This window comes from Euprymna scolopes, chromosome 9 (genome assembly GCF_053919585.1).
Source record: "Euprymna scolopes isolate OS-2025 chromosome 9, ASM5391958v1, whole genome shotgun sequence".
NCBI lineage: Eukaryota > Metazoa > Mollusca > Cephalopoda > Sepiida > Sepiolidae > Euprymna > Euprymna scolopes.
In genome coordinates this window covers 151434730-151453827 of record NC_136490.1, presented here as the reverse complement: position 1 = coordinate 151453827, position 19098 = coordinate 151434730, and the positions used below count along the sequence as shown (strand labels likewise).

The 19098-nt window shown below is 34.2% G+C and overlaps 1 protein-coding gene across 1 annotated transcript in view; it reads right to left on the bottom strand.

Annotated features, from left to right (window-relative positions):
• Positions 1–19098, bottom strand: part of LOC145284923 (matrilin-1-like) — a 74433-nt gene that overhangs the window by 26702 nt on the left and 28633 nt on the right. The window contains exon 3 of the mRNA XM_080134017.1: positions 12980–13128. Coding sequence (XP_079990143.1) covers positions 12980–13128 — 149 coding nt within the window. The remainder of the gene's footprint in view (positions 1–12979; positions 13129–19098) is intronic.

Sequence of the window (19098 nt, the reverse complement as noted above, 5' to 3'; positions counted from 1 at the left end):
GAGGCCATGTTTTTCATGTCATAACATCATATAATCAGTAGGGAGTAGATTGTTTGATTCCACCTAAAACATTGAATTTCATAAACAGCAAAACATAAAGGTATAAAGGTAATATCGTATTATAGGTGTGATTGCAAAAAAAAAACGTATTCAATCTCCGACAATGATATGTGTTCTTGATAGTATTGAATAAACATTTAACGACGATTCTATGCTATGGTTGATTTATTCAATCACTGAATATAAATATTAAGTTGATAGTTTAACTATTTTGGGGAATATTAATTGGAATTAAGATTGACAACAACGGAATGACCAGCCTGATTCAGCGGCAGAACAGGACCAAGACAGCTCGAGGTTAATTGGGATGCAGAAACTGCCAGAAGCATCGATATCCTCCATATTTGCATTGATATTCATATTAAAAATCATTTTTCTATTTATTTAAAAAGAAAATATAACTTTGTTATATATGGGTCGTGGAATTGCATTAATTTGCAAAAGATCTAACTAATTTGTATAATATTTCAAACATTCAGTTTAATTAATTCTCTATTAGCTTTTTTTTCAGTTTTCGTTTGGGATGATCATCTTTAGTTAACTATGAACTATATGTAATTATATTCATGCAGATATGTGTAAGTTTATTCATACAGATATTCTACCTGATTTATACTTGCGTAATATTTTCGTAAAAAGGTTATAGTAAACACAAACCTATATATATATATATATATATATATATATATATATATATATATATATTATGTATGCGTATATATTTTGTTTTTAAAAAATCCTACCAACTCCTCTGTCAGTTTTTTTTTTTTTTTTTGTCTAGAGACATGCAAATCGATATATAGGGTATTTGAACCCATACGAAACTTTATATTTGGGTTTTAGCCGGGGAAAATCGATGCAAAAGTGTGAAAATTTAAAAAAAAAAATGGAATTTGCCAGGCAAAGGTCGAATGACGGTATTGCGAATAGGCATGCAGCGTAATAGTTATTGGTTCGTGTTTTAAATTTTAGCCTTGCAGCAAACATGTCTTCATAGCTCAGGCAGTAACGCCAAAGGAAAAAGTAAATCATAAACTAAACGTTTTTGTTTCGACTCTCGGTAATGGCAGACAAGTCATTTTTTTTACTTTTTAAATTACAACTATATATATTTGGTCCAATATAATCTATTTAACTATCTTCTATCTATCTATAATTTTTTTTCTTTTGTGTGTATTGATATTCATATTAAAAACCCTCCTTTCTATTTATCTAAAAAGAAAATACAATTTTCTTATATATGGCTTGTGGGATTGCATTCACTAGCAAAAGATCTAGATAATTTGCATATTCTTTTTAAAATCAATTTGAATTAATCCACTATTAGTGTCTTCGGTTTTCTAATGAGATAATCATCTTTAGTTCACTATTACGTGTAATTATATTCATGCAGATATTCTACATGATTTATACTTGAATAATATTTGCGTAAAAAGTTTATAGTAAACACAAAATTGTTTCTATATATATTTATGTATACGTATATATTTTTGTTGCACAAATTTCGGTCTACAGACATGAAACTTCATATATAAGGTATTTGGACCCATGCAAAACTAGATATTTGGGGTTTAGCCCGGAAAAATCGGTGCAAAAGTGGGAAAATTAAAAAGAATGAAATTTGCCAGGTGAAGGTCGAACGCCGGCATTACGAATGCACCATGTAGTTGCTATTGGTTCATTTTTTTAATTTTTAGCCTTACAGTAAACATGTTTTCATTGCCCAGTCATTTACGGCAGAGGCAAAATAAATCGTGAGCTGGACGTTTTGGTTTCGATTCTCGGTGGTGGCGCAAAAAAAAATGTGCTGCAGTTAACTTTAATTTTCTAAGAATTAAGAAATAGTAAATGAAATTCATTGCGATATGATGCTTCAAGTATATATTAAGTTGAGTTTACGATATATTTCGAGTAAGGATTGTTAAATATCATTACCAGGAACAAAAACATTGAAAATAAGTTAAATCTACTCTTACTTGTAAGGTATTTTAAATCTTTACTGTATATTGCATCCAATCTATCTATCTATCTATCTATCTATCTATATCTATAAAAATGAAAATGTCTGCCTGTCTTTTCTCTATGGTAGTTCAGGAAGACTATTATACAGAAAGGCATTACTTTACATATTCAAACTTTTTAATAGATACATATGTACGTAACCTTATGAACAGTACATAGGGCCCGAGCAAAGCCGGGCGGAAATGCTAGTATATCTATAAAAGTGAACGTGTCTGTGTGTCTGTCTGTGTGTCTGTGTACATTTTTCTTCGCAATAACTCTGTTAATTTTCAGTCTACAGACTCGAAATTTAATATACAGGGTACTGAGATTTGGGAAAGTCTATGTGATCGGTTTTCGGCCAGAAAATTTGGTTAAGGGGTCAACGTTCAACGATTTGACCTTTGAGAACTCTACAAAACTCCTCCGACAATTTTGGATCTACGCACTTGAAATTTTAGATATAGGTTCCTTGAACATGGATCTAACTTAATAACTTGATTTGAGCCCAAAAGAATAAATTTTAAGGGGGCATAATAGGGGTCAAAGTTTTAAAAAATTGACCTTTTTTTTTTTTTTTTTTGCTCAGGATACACCTCCAAACACCCGGGCAACGCCGGGCTGAAATGCTAGTATATCTATAAAAGTGAACGTGTCTGTATATCTGTCTGTCTGTGTGTCTTTCTGTGTGTGTACATTTCCCTACGCAATAACTCTGTCAATTTTCAGTCTACAGACTCGAAATTTGATATACCGGGTACTGAGATTTGGGAATATCTATGTGGTCAGTTTTCGGCCAGAAATTTGGCTGTTAAGGGGTCAAAGTTCAACGATTTGACCTTTGAGAACTCTACCAAACTCCTCCGAGAATTTTGGGTCTAAAAACTTGAAATTTTAGATATAGGTCCTTGGACATAGACCTAACTTAATAACTTGATTTGAGCCAAAAAGAATAAATTTTAAGGGGTCATAATAGGGGTCAAAGTTTAAAAAATTGACCTCTGCGGTCTCTACCTAATTACTCAGACAATTTCTGGTCTAAACATTTGAAATTTTACATAATGGGTATTCAGAGATAGGGCAAGATTTATCGTCGGTTTGGGTCGAAAATATTTAGTTACCAATATATAAATTTATTATGTATGTATGTATGTATGTATGTATGTCTGGTGGGGGAACCAGTTTAGTCGCCGGTGACCCGACTATGAGGCAGGTAGTACTGGGTTACATGGTACCAGTAGCATATGACATGACCTGACTTGTTTGGTGAGGATGGCGGCTAGTCTCCCTGAAGGATTAAAAACAAGACCTTCCAAAGGGCGAATGAACTCTTTTTCTGGGTCAACGGCCAACTAGCACCGTGTATATTTGTGTGTGTATATGTGTATTGGGGTGGAGAGGGCTCCCGTAAGCCGTGGTGAAGGCAACCTTTCTAGGAGAAGCTAATCTCTGATTTAAAAAACCATAAAGCGGAAGACCAGTACCCGCATTAAGCTGGTCTGCAGTTTAATTTGTTGCTGGCTATCTTGCTCTTGCTTGTTGCTGGATCTCAACATTTTGAACCGAGAGAGAGAGACTTAGCTGTCGTACAAAGCTAAGACTCTGTAACATCATCTTTGTATAGATACTCCCTCAGGTATTTGGGCTCATGGATTTTAAATGTCTGAGGGAGTGGCACTCGTCTGACAAGACGTTGCAATCATCATCATATCATGTATGTATGTATGTATGTTTGCATGTCTGCCCAACACTTTCGACAGAGGCGAGGGATTTTCTCAAGATCAGTATCGTTTTGAAGTTCGACCTTTCGGACGACAAATATCGAAAAATTGGCTAAAAACATTAATATCTTCACCTTAAACTGTGCACTTTTCTACAGGGGGGTCGCTTTTTGCGTCGATATATTTGAAAGTCATCCTCTCCTTTCGATTGTCTAGCCTTCCGGTTTGGCGGTGGTCGTAACAGCGTAGCCGTCAGGTTTTTTCCCCGTTCTCTTGCTCCTTTGCAGTATGGGTTCAAGCCTGCCTTCCTACTACCACTTTTTTTTTTTGCTCAACATACACATCCAAACACCCGGACAACGCTGGGCTAAAATGCTAGTATATCTATAAAAGTGAAAATGTGTGTGTGTGTGTGTGTGTGTGTGTGTGTCTGTGTGTGTGTCTGTGTCAGTCTGTTTTGTGTGTACATTTCCCTACAAAATAACTCTATTAATTTTCGGTCTACAGACTCGAGATTTGACATAAGGGATATTGAGATTTGGAAAAAATCTTTTTGATCCGTTTTCGGCCATAAATTTGGCTGTTGAAAGGTCAAAGTTCCATAATTTGACCTCTAAGAACCCTACCAAACTCCTCTACCAATTTTGGGTCTAAATACTTGACATTTTAGATATAGATTCTTTGGGCATGGATCAAACTTTATAATTTGATTTGAGCCCAAAACATTAAATGCTAAAGAGTCAAAATTGGAGTCAAAGTTAAAAAAAAATTGGCCTCTGCGGTTTTTACCAAATTACTCAGCCAATTTTTGGTCTAAATATTTGAAATTTTACATAAAGTATATTTAGACAAGGAACAAGCTTTTTAGCCAATTTTGGACCAAAAATTTTGATGCCAAAGGGTCAAAGTCCAAAAGAATTTACCTTTTTGGTCTCTAGCAAACTATTAAGCCAATTTTGGGTCTTAACATTTTAAATTTTACATAAAGGGCACTCAGACATGCAGCAAGCTTTTTAATCAGTTTTTGTGCGAAAGTTTGGCTGCCAGGAGGTCAAACCCCAAGGTACTGTTCATAACTTTATGTGCATATGTATATATTAAAAAGTGTGATTATGTATGGTAATGTCTTTCTATATAATAGGCTTTCTTAACTACCATAGAGAAAATTGGTAGAGACCGCAGACGTCACATTTTTTTAAACTTTGATCCCAATTTTGACAGCCTAACATTTACTGTTTTGGGCTCAAATTAAATTAAAATGTTTAACCCATGTCCAGGTAACCTACATCTAAAATTTCAAGTGTTTACACCCAAAATTGACGGAGGAGTCTGCAAAGGTCAACTCTATCAACATTGACCTCTTGCCAGCCAAATTTTCGCCCCAAAACTGATTAAAATGCTTGCTGTATGTCTGAGTACTGTTTATGTAAAATTTAAAATGTTTAGACCCAAAATTAATATATTGCTAGAGACCATAAGGGTAAAATCTTTTGAACATTGACCTATGTCTGAATATACTTTATGTAAAATTTCAAATGTTAATTGGCTTAGTAATTTCGTAGGGACCCCAGAGGTCAATTTTTTAAAACTTTGACCCCAATTATGACCCCTTAAAGTTCATTGCTTTGGGCTCAAATCAAATTATAAAGTTAGATCCCTGTCCAAGTAACCTATATCTAAAATTTCAAGTGTTTAGCCCCAAAATTAGCGATTAGTTTGGTAGAGTTGTCAAAGTTCAACGAGTTGAACTTTGACCCCTTAACAGTCAAATTTCTGTCCGAAAACGGATTACAAAGATTTTCCCAAATTTCAATACACCTTATGCCCAATCTCGAGTCTGTAGACCGAAATTTGACGGAGTTATTTGGTAAGGAAGTTTACATAGATAGACAGACAGATATTTTCACTTTTATATATATATTAGCATGGGTGCCTGGCTGTTAAGAGGTCAAAGTTCAACTATTTGACCTTTGAGAACTCTACAAAACTCCTCCGCCAATTTTGGGCATAAACACTTGAAATTTTAGATATAGGTTCCTTAGACATTGATCTAACTTAATAACTTGATTTGAGCCCAAAACAATAAATGTTAAGGGGTTATAATAGGGGTCAAAGTTAAAAAAACAATAACCTCTGCGGTCTCTACCAAATTATTAAAGACAATTTCTGGTCTAAACATATGAAATTTTACATAATGGGTATTCAAAGATAGGGCAAGCTTTTTAATCGGTTTGGGTCGAAAATTTGAGCCACCAATATATAAATGTATGTATGTATGTATGTTTGCATGTCTGCCTAAAACTTTGGACAGACGCGACAGATTTTCACAAGATGAGTACCGTTTTTAAGCTCGACCCTTCAGACCACAAATACCGAAAAATTGGCTAAAAACATTAATACCTTCACCCTCAACTGGGCACTTTTCTACAGGGAGGTGTTGCTTTTTTCGCCGATATTTTCGAAAGTCATCCCCTCTTTTCAATTGACTAGCCTTAATTAAAACCTACGTAACTTCCGGTTTGGCGGTGGTCGTAACAACAAAGACGTCACGTTTTTCCCGTTCTTTTCCTCCTTCGCAGTACGGGTTAAAGCCTGCCTTCCTACTACCACTTTTTTTTTTTTTTGCTCAACACACACCTCCAAACACCCGGACAACGCCTAGCACCCCTGCTAGTATATATATATATATATATATATATATATATATATATATATATATATATATATATATATATATATATATATAAGCAAGCCGCCTGGCGTTGTCTGATCGTAAAATACGCATAAACAGTACATTTTGATTAATGCAGAATCTTAATTTATTATAAACAGAAATACAGTAGATATCAAATGTAACGTTAAATTCCTTTAAAAAAATTTAAATAAAAAAAAACTGATACATGTGCATACGAGTATTATGTTTTTTTCTTCTAAGCCGTTCATACTCGAGCTGAAATTGAAACAAAAATCTAAAGACAGTGAGTCAAGTACGATAACTGTTAGACCAGCGTGACATGTTCCGTAAAAAGGTGTTTACAAAACTACTTATTCTTAACATAATTGATCTGCAATGTGAACTATTCACGCATACACATTGGTGAAGCAGCAAACAGATAAAAATCAAATCACTCTCACGTACAAATTTTTCAATTTTGACTCCTTAGCAACCCGTTTTCCGGATGAAAATCGATTAAAAGTTTTCCTCGTATATACCAAATTTGTAGTCTGTAGAGCAAAAATTTGTTGAGTATATAGATTGCTTATATATATATATATATATATATATATATATATATATATATATATATATATATAGACTGTATATAATATTTTTGTTGCAGAAATTCCCCTCTCGACCAAATGTCCATAGGTTTTCAACAACAGATGCCACATACTACAACTTCATTATAGACAGATTCAAGCCTTATAATAAGATCATACAATTCATCGTAGGAAAGAAATCATCACTATCGCCAATACCTTTAGGAAAAGTAGTTCCTGTTACTCCTATAATTCATAACTGAGATCACCGCCACCACGCTACACCGCATAAAATTATACAAAGTAGACTTGTATTGTCCCGTCACTCTTATTAACTGAATCATAAATTAATAGCAATAACGTTCACTTCCGATTAGCATTCAGAAAATAATAATTTCTCCCTATGCACATTCCACCCTTTCTCATTGGATGTCAGCTGTAATTCTCTTATTCCAAATTTTAAGCCTTCAACAAAAACGAACGGTCACATATTATACACAACATGGCGTCTGCAAGACAAGCGTTACGCCAAATTGTTACATCATATACACACATGACATTACGTGTAGATTGTTTACTTCTTAGCCGCTCGCATATATTTAAACACAACCAACAATAAAAACTTACCGAATTACAACGAATTGCGTTCGTCACAAATATTTTATTTATATATTTATTTATATTTACACCGCTATCTATCCGAGCTGCCTACTGCAACATTTCTTTTCTTTTCCCCCTCGCTGCTATTTTTTTCTTTTTTTTTTTCGGCTGGGGAGTGTTCAATATCCTTACTATAAAACCTCTCTCTGCCTGTTCTTGCTATGAGAAGATTAGGGGTATCCATTCCGATAGGCGGTCTTACCATGAGGAGTCGGAGGTGTCTGTTTCGAAAGCCGTTCGTAACATGAAGAGGGCAGCAGCAGCAACAACAACAGCAACAACAACAACGACGACGACGACGACGACGACGACGACGACGACGACGACAACAACCGTAATTTAATTTATTCGAGGGATGTATGCTCCACCGGGCAACGCCGGTTGGCGGGCACTCCTAGTATATAATATAAATATATATTTGTACATATATACATATATTTAAACATATATTGTTGAAAAGCACGGAGGGTTTCTGTTTAACGACTTTCTTAAAGATTTTTCCAATCTACGTATTTTTCTTTCCTTTTTTTTTTCTATAATTATCGAATGTTTGTATGTAGGACCCATATGTTACGTGTTGTTGCATTGTTTTCGCTAGACTTTCTATTGAAGCCTCGGTCGTCTTCAGGCGGCTGTTTGTCTGCTGGGTTCAAAACGTATGGCTATTTATTGAAAAGTGTGTTTGCAGAGATGTGGTCGCGTGTTTAAGGCGTGTCTAATTGAATGAATGCACAATATTTAAACAGGTATAATAAATTACAATATAATAAAATTTACAATTTAAAATTTACAGTTTTGTGTTCTCTCCCGCCTACTTACCGTCAATTACGTACCTAGATATTTTAAAATATTATGACTGGATTCGTAGTCAATAACATTTCTTGTTGGACGTTTCGTTTTTAAATACAAGCCTCTAGAATTTTGAGTCGTTTTACTTTGGGACCATTATGTCAGATTTTTATATTTTCAGCCATAATTTTACCTAAATTCTGGATATGAGCAGCCATTTTCTTTTAGGTGCTGACTTATGGAACTGCAGTCAGAAAGGTGTTCGTTGTATAACAAATGTAACTACTTTTACTGGAATTGTTGGAGAGACATTCTACCAACGGGCAATTAAATTCGTAGATTACGTTTTTTTTTTATTTTCTAATGAGTTTTTTGTCCAAGATGCGTTATTGCTTATAACAAGATTTTTCTTCGTAGTAAATGATAAATTTGATTGTTTTATTGTTAACAGGGGGATACATATCTATGAATTATATTTTTAAGTACTTTTCGTCAGTTTTGAAGATATGATGTAATTAGTTGCGGTAGACTAAATTGATGGGGGATATATTGTTTGCTTTATCATTATTCGTTTAATTAAAGTTTTTAAGTGTTAATTGTATTTGTTTGTCGACTTAGAAATTGGGGAATTGATTGATAATTAGGATCTGTTTAATTTTTTTAGTTCACTAAGAAATATTTTCTTATTTGAAGAAATAAATTTAGCTCGATGAATTAAATTTCTTATAATTGCAATTTTGTACAGATATGTGCATTCGCTTTTGTAGTTTAAGATACAGAAATTTTTATATACAGGGGTGATGAATTCGCTGAAATCATAAGTGAATGAGAGTAACCAGTTAGTTTGGAATATGTTTTTTAATTCTTCTATTTCATTAATGCTGTCTGTAAGAATGAAGATATCGTCGACGTATCTAACATAGATGGAGGGTTTTTTGTTGTTGTATTAAATATTTTATTTTTAAGATTGGGCATATAGAAATTGCTGAATGTTGGTCCAAGTACGGAACCCATCAAGACACCATCGATTTGTTTGCAGATGTTGTCCAGATGTTTGTAGAACAGGACTTCGGTTGTGTAAAATAATAGTAATTTTTAAGAATTTTGAGTGGAGAGATGGATTATTGTATGTACTATCAACGATAATATTTTTTTTATTGGAGGAGATTGATAAATTTTTAATTATTTTTAATTATTTTAATATAATATCTTTAATCTAAAAATTTATAATGAAATAGACATTTTATTTATTTAGTTATTATCTTTGATGAAGCTTAGTTTCATATTTTTATTTATGATTCTCGCTTTAAAATTTTACTTCTTGTCACTTTTGTAAGCAGTCTACATTATAATAAAATAATCTTCATTTACCTTTTAAGGTATTGATTCCATGCATTTATAAATTTCAGATTCATACAGTCACAATAAGAATGGATGTTTAGTTCCGTATTCGAAAATTTCATACGAGTTTCAGCTTAATTTATTCTTATTTTCATCAGGAAATTTCAGAATTCGAAAGATATTATCAGTTAGTTATTATACCTATTTACTATGCCTCCCCACGGGACAGAGTTAGACACCAGGGTCGTTTTTTAACGTGGAGAAAAGGTACAAAAATAAAAATTGTCTCAGTCGTGAAGGATTTCTCCTCCACCGAAAGAGAACAAGAAATAGCAGTACAGCATCTGAAGAACAGATACTACACTTTGATCTTGTCCCGAAGGCCAAGTACTACATAAGTAAACCATCACTTTTATTGTGAGTATATGTGTATATATTTATACATGGATATCATATAATATATATACACACGCACATACATACATATCATATAATATATTTATACACACGCACACACACATATATGCATATATATGCATATTTATGCAACATTTATTCTTTTATGCATATTTCATTGAATAAAATACACATGTTGTGCCCATTCATTCTAGTTGGATTTTTCTGTCTATAATTTCCTTGATTCTGGCAAGAATAAGCTGATGTAGATATCATATTTAAGTTAGACCCATGTACATTTGAATCCATCTGAATTCATCATCAGAGATAATTACCCAAACTAATTTTGGAACAATTTATAGAATTGTCTTTTATTATTAATCATGTATATGTGTATATTTTATTGTTATTTTATTGGTTAATGTTGTATTTTAAGTTATTTTAATCGCTTTACAGGCATTTTAAGACGTTAGTACAATTAGGAAATTTTATGATATATAAAGTACAAACAGTACCCGCTAACCGGCGTTGCCCGGTGGAAACGTGTTCCTCCTTCAAAAATATTAAAGTACTGTTGTTGTTGTTGTTGTTGTTGTTGTTGTTGTTGTTGTTGTTGTTGTTGTTGTTGTTGTTGCCGCCGCCGCCGCCGCCGCCAAACCCCTAACCTTCTCATGTGACGAACGGCTTTCGGAATAAATACCTCCAATTCCTCGTGATAAGAATGGCTATTTAAATGTCAAAAACGGGTGGAGAGAGGTGGTGTAGTAAGGGTAATAAGCAACCGTCAACCGTAAAAAAAAAATATTAATTAAAAAATAGAAAAATTAGACGCAGTAAGTTGCCCGAGTGGAAAAAAAAAACAAACAAAAACATCCATTTAGCCGTTGAAGCTGTGGTAATGTTGACTAGTGACTTACCGCCTGCCGCGGCTAAAAATAGTTCATCTCAAAGTTTTATTAAGAACCAAACATAAACATAAAATATAAACAAAAGCATGGAATCCTATCTCCAGAGAATTAAATGAAACTTCCTTCGTGTACTAATTATTTATCTTTTTTTTTATTAATTACTGCAATACTTGGTTTCAATTATTTCACTTGTCACAACAGCAAAAAAATAAAAAATAAATAAATAAAAAGATAAAACCAAAATAAAAAATAAAAATAACCCCCAAAAAAAACAAATAAAAGAAAACATCCCAAAAAACAAATGAAGAATTATCGTTTCATTTCGATGCTAAAAAACAAATAAAAAGAGAAAAAAGCAATAAAACTGTTTGAATTCGATAATAAAAATAACTTAGAAAATTGAAGAAAAACAGGAAATGTTATACGTATTTATCGCAAGGCATAATCCTATTTAAATGTTAAAAATTAAAAAAAACAATCCGTTATAAGAGTGCGAGCGTGATACCTACAGGTTATGACGCGGGCCCGATATCCACTGCTCCACGACGAAAACCAAATAACGAGACGCGGTAATCAAAAATTAGGTCAATCTGTGATGATGATTTAATATATCTCTCTCGATCTATATATCTATCTTTCTCTGACGTTATGATTATATATATATATATATGTCTCTTTCTGTCTCTGTCGGTCTGTCTGTTTGTCTCTTACTGTCTCTTTCTGATTCTTTCTCTCTCTCTCTCTCTCTCTCTCTCTCTCTCTCTCTTTCTCTCATTTCGGTACAGTTTTCGAATGTAACCAAAACAGATACAACTCTCGCTCTATCTCACTCTCTCTCCCTTTAAACAGAGAGAGAGAGAGAGAGAGAGAGAGGGATATAGAGAGATGGGGAGTAAGAAGCAAATACCTCCGTGCGGCTCAGTAATGCTTTATTTAATGGAAAACGCTGGCCTTCTGTATCAATAGACGCCATATTGGATAACGGCTTGCACGTTCGTTTAAGTTTATAGAATTGTAATCTGGAATAAGTATCGATCTGATCTAAGCCAATTAGAATAGCAGGAATGTTGTAAATGAGAATTTATTATTTTTCGATCGACGGATGGGAATTTAACGTTTGGGCTTTTAGTTTATAAATCAGTTACGAATGGTCTAATCACAATATTCATACCATGTGTATAAATCCCTGCAGTGTTTATGGGGATCGGTAGGAGGACTTTAGTAATAGGGGAAAAAGTCGGGACTACTTCCTCTGTGGTTAATGTGATAGTGCAGGTGTAGCTCCTCGGGTGGAATCTAGGATTTTATTTGAACATCTGGATGTTTCAGAAAAGTCTTTATAAAGTTCCATAAGACAGTAGCTAATAGGCTACACAAGAAATTAGTATGTGGCATCTGTTCTTGTAAACCTATGGTATTTTGGCCCAGAGGGGAAAAACTGCAACATTTTTATTATATATTCAGTATTATAAAGACATAGCAAGAGTGCTTGATTACTTAATCGAAGGTATATATATTTTGATTCAATAGACACTACATATTAGTTTGATCTTTAATCGGTTCCTATTAAAACGGCGACTGATGAATCCGTCAGATTTTGGTATCTTTAGCCATATGAGTTGATCTTTTAGTGTTTTTGTGAAACAGAAAGTATCGATGATCTATTGTATAATATCCATTGAAAAAGTTATCAGAAAGCTATACCTCAACGTTTCTAACGACATCAACAAACATTAAACATATAATAAGTCAAAAGCAATACATTGTCAAATCTTGAACAACAGAAATTCTACGTGTGAATATTAAAAAGAGAATGTAAGAAGAGATGGAAATGATACTGACCTGGCGTGGACCGATGCCAACATCAAACTGTTTCACTAAATACTGGACGAATTGAGTCTGTTTGTCGAAATGTGGTGGCCAAATACTTGTGGAAGAATCAAGTATAAACATGATGTCTGCGGGCGTTCCAGAGCAATTCACCCTGTCATCTAGAAAAATATATGAATAAATAATCAAATAAATAACCAATAATAATCATGTTATGATATGAATAGAACAGTAGCGTTTAAAATAACCGTTTTGTTGAGTTTCATTCAAATAACTTAAATAATCAGTCTACACTTCTGATTGTTATTTTCATTACATTTTTTAGAATTATTTTTATTAATTTTTTTAAAGAATATCAGCAAAAATCTTTTCCCCATGAACGCCTTACACATGTTTCGTTGTGTATATAGCCGATGCTACCATCACACAAATCATCAAGCAGATATTAAAGACAGTCACACATAAATGGATAATATTATAAAGAAAAAGGAGACTTCAAAAAATCAGAACATAATTTTTACGAATTGAATATAACTGCAATAGATGAGACCGGTCATAGACCACCAAATAGTCAGCATGACCATGTTTTATGTATAAATCTGGCTTCGGGAAGTGTAGTGGAGCTTCGCCGGCGTCTAACCACTGAGCTGAGCATCTCCGTCGTAAAGAACCCACTTTTCATCTTTAGTCACAACCGGATCGAGGAACGGTTTGTTTTGTTGCTTAAAAGAAGGGAAGATAGTACTACATAACGGCGTTTGTTTTAGTTGTCATTTAATTTTTGAGGCACTCATTTATCAAGTTTTTTTTTTTTTGTTTTTCCAATTTCTCTAAAGTAGTTGGAAATCGTCGTATACGTTACGTCTAATTCAGAATCAATTTATCGAACAGTTAATTGATCGTTGTCAACATCCGATGGCTGACCACTACGCTCATCATCTTCAAGACTCTCGTCACCGTCACAAAATTTCCTAAATTTCCATTGTGCTGTCCATTCAGTAGTTGTCACTGTGCCAAATGCTTCGTTGATATCGATAGCTGTTTCAGCAGCTTTTCGACTTAGTTTGAATTGAAAATAATGAATTGAATAAGAAAATTGTGCGAATTTGCTTTTTACCCATTTTGTATTCAACGTTCTGAAAAGAAGACATAAATGTATTCAAATGATTTAAACGATTAAATCGACCGAAAAACACTCTTTAAAATGATATATAAAGTAAAGTTATTATAACGAAAACTTATTTGAAAATACAGCATTTGAAATCCAAATTACAAATTCCGTAAGAACTTTCTTCTCAACCCGATATTATTATAAGTGGAAAAATTTAATCACGAACACTGAGATCTCCTCCGCTCAGGGATGGAAAGCTTAGAAGCCACAATAATAAGACACCGTTTACGCTGGCTGGACACCTTACCCGAATGCCTGACAACCGTCTACCTAAGCAAGTTTTTTTATTCAGAACTTGCCATGGGAACCAGACCCCGTGGCGCACCAAAACGCCGTTTTAAAGATTAGTTAAAAAAAACTACTCTTACAGCGACCAAAATTGACACAAATAACTGGGAAGTCAATGCCGGCAACAGCGGGAGCTGGAGAAGAAAAAGAAAAATATATGAAAACACTGAAATCTTCGAAAACAACAGAAGACAAAGAGAAGAAACAAAAAGAGTTCGAAAAAAAAGCTGAAGATCAACAACCTGTGAACCTTCCTACTATACCCTGTGGCGGCTGCAGCCGCCTCTTCCGTGCACAAATAGGACTTATTTTACATCGTAGGAAATGTTGATGACAAAATGAAGAGTGTTAAAACGTTTTCATCCTAAATTCTACGCAATTATGCAGAATATAGAAACTAAACATAAAAAGAATTAACTATGCATAAATAGAAAACGTAATAGTTAAATGAAACCAATCATCTAATAATAAACCATAAAAGTGAATAATTAATTAATGAATTCTCGTTTTTCAAAGGAATATTCAAATTAGTTACCTTCATGAAGTCGCTCGTATATTCATGACTGAGTATATTAAGAAGTTCGTTTTAATTACTTTAAAATACAAAAGGTAAGCTCTAATAATGTCAACACGAGAAAAACTCAACAGTATCTGTGTATGTGTGTGAGTTCGTTCCCTATAGACTTGAAAACGGCTGGGCCGATTTTTATGAAAATTCATACAAAGGTACTTCATGTGCCTGGCAGTTTTCTTATATAGGTCTTGTATCAGAATGTCTTCAATAAGTATCGATAATCAAAACTCGAAAAAATCCGATGAAAGAAGGAACAGGTAATTTTGACCAAAGTCAACGCATAACACAGTCTGACATAACAAGTACATTTGAGAAGTTTTATTACCACAAAAGTCGAAAGGCCTCAGATATAAAATCAACAGTATGTTCTTAATACGACAGGAGCGCGTCCGAAATTAATGTTTCTGTTAAAACACAATTGCACGATGACATTTTACTTAAACTTAAATTCAATCCATTATCATTGCGCAAGCAGTAACTGTCAGGTATATAAAATTAACAGTAGGTTCTTTGATATGACAGAGACGGTTCGAAATAAATGTTTCTATTTAGAGCACAATTGAACCATGATACTTTATATTTGTACTTTAAAATTTTGATTCAAACTATTATATAGAAAAATGCTTTTATAAAATCAACAGTAGGTTCTCTACAGTGCAATGTAGATTACAATGTATTGTGGACAAGTCAGTACAAGAGGCATGTGAAGCCTCAATAGGTTTCATTGAAACATGGGCGATTTCACCGATTTCGATGACAATAAAAATATAGGAGTATGAAACATTCGTTTATCATCATTCAATCCCGGCCAGGCTCGGGTCTTCCTACTAATATATATATATATATATATATATATATATATATATATATATATATATATATATATATATATTGGATACTTAAGATGTGAAGGGCAGCAATTAAAAAACTTGAAAGCATTTACCAAAAATTATATGCAGAGAAAGACCCCTCCCCCCTAAAAAGCATATAAATTTAAGAAGGCTTTGCAAACTTTTCCTCTCATTGGATCGGATATTTTGGGGAGGAGAAGGCTCTTCTGGATACCACCTTTTAATAGGTGTTTTCAAGTTTTTACATTTGCGTCCATCTCATCTTAAGTACCCTACTTCTTTTGTATTCCAGCAGTATCCACAATGAATTCTATTTTCTATCAGCACAAGAAAAAAGTGTAAAGTATTTATGGACAAAATATAGCCTAAAAGAAAAAGAATAAAATAAATAAATAAAAAATAAGAATTGACTGATTTGATTTTTGGTCATTGGAATGTTACTCACCCATATATATATATATATATATATATATATATATATATATATATATATATATATATATATATATATATATATTTATATGTATATATATATATATATATATATATATATAAAAACAAGTAGTTAATAAAACATATTAAAAACACTTCGAAAAAGAGTTAAAAACATATTTAATTTTAAAAAGGAAGCACGAGATAAGTGGATAGTCCGTAATCCGCGGCGTTTCGAAGAAATACTTTCCTTCTCATCATTCTTATTATCAGCTCTATTTCCTATTTGGTTTTATCGAGCTTTTACATCTGGTTGAGATTACTTTATAAATATTAACTCTTCAATATTTATAATATACTTTAGTTTTGCCAGCTTTGATTATTTTGGTAAACTTAACTGTAATTCTTATTTCATTATATATGTGTGTGTGTGTGTGTGTGTGTGTGTGTGTGTGTGTGTGTGTGTGTGTGTGTGTGTGTGTGTGTGTGTGTGTGTTGGTCTATGGTGTAGTAACATTGTGTAATTTTAAATGCTGTATGAGTTTAGAATAAAAAATAATTTATTCATTTTAAGTCAACATAGTTTCGACAATATAGTATTCATCAGGAATAAAAACATTTGTTTTTTTTTTTTTCGTGCCATATCACAAAGAAAACGTATACTGTCCCAACAGCACAAATTATCCACTTCATACACTTGTACGATTGCAAACCTTTAACTTGACTAAACATTTTTTTAATCACTATTGGAATAGTGTCAGTTGTTTTTCTAGGTACAACATGCCACGCCAAAAGAAAATAGTTTTTATTCCTGACGCAGACGTATATCGTTGAAACTGTGTTAACTTTAAATTTAAGTCGACTAGCGAATATGAAGCGGTCACGACCTCCAGTCGTCAGAACACTCTCTGCCTTTGTAGCTGTTCGAATCCCTCGACCAACAGTAATTATCGCTACCTGCGCTGATGAACGTGAAAGCATGAAATACTAGTATCTGTAGTTACAAAAATAATTATTGATATTTTTAATTATACACATACACACACTCACATACACACAGAGAGGCACACATATGTACACACAAACACACACACACACACACACACACATATTGCTACGTTTCCAACCCGTTTCCCTGGCCAGGAAGAACAACACGCATCACTTCTAGATCTGTTTTTGACCACAGTTCCCGATGACTGCATAACGAAGGCCCACAGCCCACTCGGGAACGCTGATCATGCAGTGATAATGGTTGAAATCGCCCTAAACTCTAGACCCAAAACTGAAGAGCCAGTGCTCAAAACAACGAGATATTATAATAAGGCTGACTGGGAAGCCATCAGGAAACTAATTAGAGATGCTCCATGGAAAAATATTTTCTCTCTCCCTGCTGAACAATGTGCAAACGAGACCACTGACTGGTTCAAAACTGCAATCGAAGCGCATGTTCCCATGCGGAAATTTTATAGTAAGCCACACTCTCCCCAATGGTTTACGTCGACTTGTGCAACTGCCATTACTCAAAAGCAGCATGCATACCGTAGGTTTAACCGACATAAGTCCAGTTCAAACAGACTGAAGTATATAGAAGCTAGAAATAACGTTAAGAAAGAAATAGCGACAGCTAAGAGAGAATTTACGGAAACTACTAAAAAGCGCATCGAAGCACAAAAACTAGGAACTCGAGACTTCTGGAAAATCTACAACAGTGTAGTAAATAATGGGCAATCAACAATTCCCCCACTAACCAACAATCACGAGGTTGTCTCCTCAGCAACCGACAAGGCTAACATGCTTGCCAGTCGGTTTGCCTCAAACTCCACACTGGACCCTTCCAACCACCCCCTACCTGACTTTCCTATGCGGACAGACGCCACACTAGACGATCTGAAAACCACCCCTGCTCAGGTGCATGCTATCATAAAAAACCTTGACACCTCAAAAGCATGTGGACCCGATCTTATCCCAGCTGTGCTATTAAAAAAGTGCTCAGCCGAAGTAGCTCCAGTTCTCTCCAAACTCTACAACAAATGCCTTAATGAAGCTTGCTTTCCGGGCTGTTGGAAAACTGCTTCTGTTGTACCAGTATTCAAGAATTCTGGCGAAAGGACAGACCCATCAAATTATCGCCCCATTAGCCTCCTCCCACTTTTTGCCAAAATATTTGAGACCATAATTAACCATGCTCTAGTCCATCATGTTACAGATGCTAAACTACTGACTGACAAACAATATGGATTTAGACAAGCCCGTTCCACAGCAGACATCCTCACTGTGATCTCTGAACGTATATACCATTCACTGGACAAAGCGGGGGAAGGCAGAGCGGTAGCTCTAGATATATCTAAGGCTTTTGACAGGGTATGGCATGAGGGTCTCCTCAGTAAAATCAGATCATACGGTATCACTGGTAGAATACTTAACATAATTAAATCCTTCTTAGATAAGAGAAAAATCCAGGTAGTCCTCGACGGTCGCACATCTAAACAATATGATATAAATGCGGGAGTGCCCCAGGGTTCTATCCTTGGACCTCTATTGTTCCTGATATTCATAAATGACCTCCCCGACAACATTGCCTCTGAGATGGGTATATATGCTGATGACACTACACTCTATGGCAGACACGACAGGAAGACGAATGAACACATTTCTAAAGAAATGGCAGAAACACTAGAGGAAGACCTCCAATCTGTAGTGGAATGGGGACAAAAGTGGTTGGTCGCGTTCAATGCTGCCAAGACTAAACTAGTTTCATTCAATAATTACAAGAAACCCTCTCTACCACCCATAGCAATGGCCAACGACTCTTTAT